Source organism: Nicotiana sylvestris, chromosome 9 (genome assembly GCF_000393655.2).
Source record: "Nicotiana sylvestris chromosome 9, ASM39365v2, whole genome shotgun sequence".
In the NCBI taxonomy this organism is placed as follows: domain Eukaryota; kingdom Viridiplantae; phylum Streptophyta; class Magnoliopsida; order Solanales; family Solanaceae; genus Nicotiana; species Nicotiana sylvestris.
In genome coordinates, this window is record NC_091065.1 from 90488452 (window position 1) to 90493920 (window position 5469).

A 5469-nucleotide genomic window follows, 5' to 3' on the forward strand; every position below is an offset into this window, starting at 1 on the left:
ATATTAACATCGGGTGACACGTCATATGTGAAAGGAAGTAGCTTAATTTCAACCAAAATTATATTTGGAGTAGTTCTCTTGAAATGAGGAAACTAAAATAGCTTCACACGTATCAACATTAATTAAAAAAAGAAAATCGAAGCTAATTATTTGGAAGCTTCTTGAGAATTCATTGTAGGTCAACCTCCAAAGCTCATAGGTGTAGAATATTATTATTGAAGATTATATATAAGGCCCCATGTGAAACATGCTCACTTCATTTTTCTACACATCAACAAAATAATTGTTTTTTAATAATTCGGTGGACCTTATTATATCAACCTTCATCTTTCTCTTGAATGATGAAATGTGAAGAATATATATCATTATATTACCCCTCACCCTTATCATTGATCTCAACTATCCTGTTTCATCTTCCAAAGAAGAAAAAGCTTTAACATTTCAATGGCTTCTCTTACTAACTCAATTCTTACATTCCAAACAAGTACACCCCATCAGCACGAAGGTACTTGTTTTAGACCCGATTCATTGCTTTATTCTTCTTTTTTTCCTAGCCAAAAGTTTCCAAATATAGTCAAATTGTCAACAAGAACACCCTCCTTGTCTTCTAAAACTGGCCGATCTCTCACATCTATCATCAATGAGCTCGAAAAGGAAAGGGACAATAATATGGTGGATGAATTAGAAGAAGGTGAAAGTACTAGTACAACGACAATAAAGATTCAAGAACCAGAACTAGCAGACTATTGGCTAGAAATTCTTGGCAAAGATGATTGGGTAGGCATTCTTGATCCACTAGATCCACTTTTACGAAATGAGTTAATTCGATATGGAGAAATGGCTCAAGCTTGTTACGATGCTTTTGATTTTGATCCATATTCTAAGTACTGTGGGAGCTGCAAATTTCCACGGCACAAATTCTTTGATGGTCTAGACATGGCCAACTATGGCTACGATATCACACGTTACCTATATGCAACTTCAAATATTAACTTGCCAAATTTCTTCAAACAATCTCGTTGGCCTAAGGTATTGTGTGCGGTCATTTCATCTAAAATTTTAAACCGTTAAAGAGAATATATTTTTAATTATATTATGTTTCAACAGGTATGGAGCAAAAACGCAAATTGGATTGGTTATGTTGCTGTTTCGAATGACGAAACCTCGAAACGCTTAGGCCGCCGTGACATAACGATTTCATGGAGAGGGACTGTGACTCGTTTGGAGTGGATTGCTGATTTAATGGACTTTCTCCGTCCAATATCTTCAGACAAAATACCTTGCCCTGATCCTAATGTCAAGGTCGAATCTGGGTTTCTTGATCTCTACACTGACAAAGACGAGAATTGCAGGTAACATCCATAACTTAAATTTGATAGGTTCAACATTTAAGTAGTTTTTTTAATACTGAACCATTATACTTTTAAAGTTATCCGTTCATATATAACTATTTATTTGTTGAGATTTCATTGATTTTTTTTAACTTTATCTAGTTCCTTGTTGAAAACATTAATTTAGTTGAACCCATTAAAACTACATGACTTTTTAAATATTTAATGTATTTGTTTAATTTAGCTCTAGTAATTTTTTTACGTGTATATCTTAAAAACGTTGGTTTAGTTACACTCATTGATTATATGCTACGTACTATGTAGGTACTGCAAGTTCTCAGCAAGAGAACAGATACTAACGGAGGTGAAAAGATTAGTAGAAAAGTACCCAACTGAGGAAATGAGCATAACAGTGACTGGACACAGTTTAGGCAGTGCTTTGGCAATATTGAGTGCGTATGATATTGTGGAAACAGGAGTAAATGTAAGGGCAAATACTAGGGCTGTGCCTATTGGTGTATTTTCCTTTGCAGGGCCAAGAGTGGGAAATACAAGGTTTAAACAAAGACTTGAAATGTTGGGTGTGAAAGTTCTGAGAGTTGTGAATGTTCATGACATTGTTCCAAAGTCCCCTGGGTTAGTGTTTAATGAGCATTCTCCGTCAATGGTTATGAAGATTTGTGAAGGGTTGCCGTGGAGTTATTCGCATGTTGGAGTAGAATTGGCTTTAGATCACAAGAATTCGCCTTTCTTGAAACCAACTAATGATCTTGTTTGTGCTCATAATTTGGAGGCTCATTTACACTTGCTTGACGGGTTAGTCTTTCTTCTTTTTTAAAAGATTTTTTTTTTTCCACATAACTAACAACCCAAGAATTTGAATTCAGACGTCCAATGATATACCGTTAGGCCACTATATAACAACATTTCTATATAATAGTCATTCACTACAAATGTGACATTTTTTTAACCAATCTTTTATATTATGTTATAATATGTCTCCTCTATAACAATAATTCACTATAACATCAAACTACCGTAATAGAGAGGCTTGATGGTTAATGGGAAAAATGAGTTACACCGGTGATTATAAAAGACTTTAAATTTATCACGCGAAGGTATAAAAAAATAATTACACAAATAATTAGTCCATTGAAAAATTAATTCTAGCTTCTAAGTTCTAGGCGTATAAGTACATGTTTTCTGATCGTTTTAAAGTAATAAGTGATTGTTTAATTTGAAATAAGAGGATGCATAATCCGTTGGAGCCATAGCTTAAGTTGAGTTAGCACCAAACGCGATACGGCTAAGTTTCTAATTTCTGAATCGTGTGAGCTAAATCTATAGAGTTCAAGTTCTTTTTTTCTTGCAAATTTTAATGCGTTAATGGCATTAGTACGAGCAAAAATAATTGAAAAATCTACTGTTTGAAATGATATATAAAACAATCCGTAATTCCAAGAGCTAGTCCAAAATTTTGGACAAATGAAAAATCCAAAATTACCTACTCGATTACTATATAAAAACTTCACACCATCAGTGAATAAAAAATAAGATCACGTCTGAAAGGAGTACTTTAAGCATGGCTAGAATGAGATTTCTGGTGCGAATTATTAATGGAGATGAGATCATGTTAAAATCTTGTCCATAACAGAAAATATATGTATATTAGGGTATCCCCCAATCAACATTATATAGTAAAGGTAGTTGTGAGGTAGACAGGTGGGAAATTGTAGTCATTTTACTGTTCAGCATATTTATTGATTGAGATTTGAAATAATGCATAGACGACGACTTCAAAAAGGAAAATGTTAAAACAAGGAAAGTGCTCGGGCACCCTCACATTTTTTTTTATCAATTGGGAAAGATGAGTCATCACTTATTCAAAATTGTTTAATTGGCATAATTATCTTGTTTTGCACTTCCAGACAGCTCTTACTAGTAGATCACATGATCAATCCACACTGTGTGAAACTCTGATTAAGAAAAATTTTAAAAGAAAAAAGTCCTTCCCCTCATACTCCCTCCGTTCCAGTTTATTCAAACATATTTCCGTTTTGGTCCGTTACAAAAAAAAAAGACTCTTTTCTAAATTTGGAAACAATTTAGCTTAAACTTTCAATTCTACCCTTAATAAGAAACTTTTATAACCACACAAATACTCTGGACCCCATTTTGACTTGTTTAGAACACAAATTCCAAAAGTCTTCATTTTTTCTTAAACTTTGTGCCAGTTAAAAAAGTTAACATAAATTGGAACAGGGGAGTAGAAATTAAATAGTTTAACTTCTATATATATACTAATTTAATTATTTTTCAGGTCACATATAAAGCAGTCGGTAAATTTTAATAGTAAATACTAAAGTTGATTTGGGTTTATGTGTGGACAGATATCATGGGAAAGGAAGAAGGTTTGTGCTAGCAAAGGGAAGGGATATAGCACTCGTAAACAAAGCATGTGATTTCTTGAAAGATCATTACTGTGTTCCACCAAATTGGAGGCAAGATGAGAACAAAGGGATGATTAGAGACAAAGATGGCCGTTGGATTCAACCTGAACGTCCCAGAGTACTTGATGATCACCCTCCTGATATTCATCATCACCTTAAACATTTAGGCCTTTCATCTTCTTGATAATATAATGAACGGAAAAATAAAACTTAACTAAGAAGTACATCACTAGATATATATATCGGATTTCGATGTATATGCAAAATGTACAATGTGAATATGTGATGTACCCTCATGAGCAGAGGCTGAGCTAGAGTTTAGTTATCGATTTGTTAGAACTCAGTAACTTTTTTGTATTTGTATTTAGAAATTAACTAAATATATATAAATAAATCATCCGAAACATAATAATTAAACTGTCTTTTTTTAGATTTTAATTAGAACTCATAAGCTTAAAAAAATGAATCCACCTCTAGTCATGAGCTACCCGCACAGACGGTACTTTATGTTTGACCAAAAAGTGCTAAGCTTTTCGTTAAACTAATTAATAAAAAAAATAGAGGATAAATCGTAACCAAACATAATTAACTCTAGATCTAAGCATATTGAATACAAGAATCGAATGAGACCGAGCTTATATAACATTTCTTAGGATGATTAAAAGACATCAAACGTAACGATAAGCTTACATCTTTGATACATTGTTCTGTACTTGTAAGAGCAAAGAAGGAAAAAAAGGAATGTCGTTGATAACTATGAGATCTATCTTTATTGATTCAACAATAATGATTACAAAGGTTTGCAACAAAAATCTAGGCTTTTGCTTTGTTGTCGGAGGTCTCCCCCCGTTCTTCTGTTCCTTTTTCTCTTTTTTGGAACCCCCCCCCCTACATGCATGCACACACACACACACACACACACACACACACATATATATATATATATATATATATTACCAATCTTCTCTTTATCCAACGGTCTTTAACCAGCGTACTCCCTCTTGACTATACTCTTTCTTACTCACTCAAGTATTACGACATATATTCTGTCGTGCAAGCCTTCTAATGGCTCGATCTCGGCAGTGAACAAGATACTTGTCGCTATTACGCCACGTAGATACGACTATGGTTTGGTCAACCCCTTACCATTCCTTTTAAGGATAATCCATTTGTGGTCAGATTTGGTCCCATACAGTTAGTCCATCCGCCCGTTGGGGTTGCCTCTTAGAGAGTTCAATGGGCGAATTATGTTGATTCAAAAATTAGGAGAAATCTGAACATGTTATGCGAGGAACGAGGTCCTTATGGCGAGGTAGCGACGTGACGCTTCAAGAGTTTCATTGGACCGTTACATCAGTTCAGAATTGCATCGTCATATCAATTCAGGATATCATGAATGTTTGTTATGCGTCATTATGGCACACGTTTCCCAGGCACCGTATCATTTCCTGTGTCCTTTCCATTTTTTGATTGGCGGCTCTTCGTTTTCGCGCTCAAGGCATTTATGTCCCTATAAATAGGGGAGAAGCCTCTCATTTGATTGTTGTGCTTTTCAATTGTCTAAGAAAGAACTTTGCAAACTTCCTTCCCCTTCTCTAGCCTTTCATACTTCTGCTTTTGCTATAATATGTGACCATTACCTTTTTTTCCTTCATCGTTCTCGTTTATTTAGATCGAAGAAGACAAAT

General features: G+C 34.4%; 1 protein-coding gene across 1 annotated transcript; it reads left to right on the top strand.

The window, feature by feature from the left end:
* The first annotated feature begins 353 nt into the window (after positions 1 to 353).
* Positions 354 to 4120, top strand: LOC104230908 (phospholipase A1-Igamma2, chloroplastic-like). Its single transcript, XM_009783815.2, has 4 exons — positions 354 to 1029; positions 1108 to 1352; positions 1656 to 2147; positions 3722 to 4120. The coding sequence occupies exons 1-4, from the start codon at positions 445 to 447 to the stop codon at positions 3963 to 3965; spliced, it is 1566 nt and encodes a 521-aa protein (XP_009782117.1). The 5' UTR covers positions 354 to 444; the 3' UTR covers positions 3966 to 4120.
* Positions 4121 to 5469: the final 1349 nt, after the last annotated feature.

What these genes read in the sequence shown, in the direction of transcription:
- LOC104230908 (XM_009783815.2), top strand. Translation starts at nt 445, where the DNA reads ATGGCTTCTCTTACTAACTCAATTCTTACATTCCAAACAAGTACACCC. An exon ending in GACAAAGACGAGAATTGCAG is followed by an intron (nt 1,353 to 1,655) that starts GTAACATCCATA and finishes CGTACTATGTAG; the next exon opens with GTACTGCAAGTTCTCAGCAA. An exon ending in CATTTACACTTGCTTGACGG is followed by an intron (nt 2,148 to 3,721) that starts GTTAGTCTTTCT and finishes ATGTGTGGACAG; the next exon opens with ATATCATGGGAAAGGAAGAA.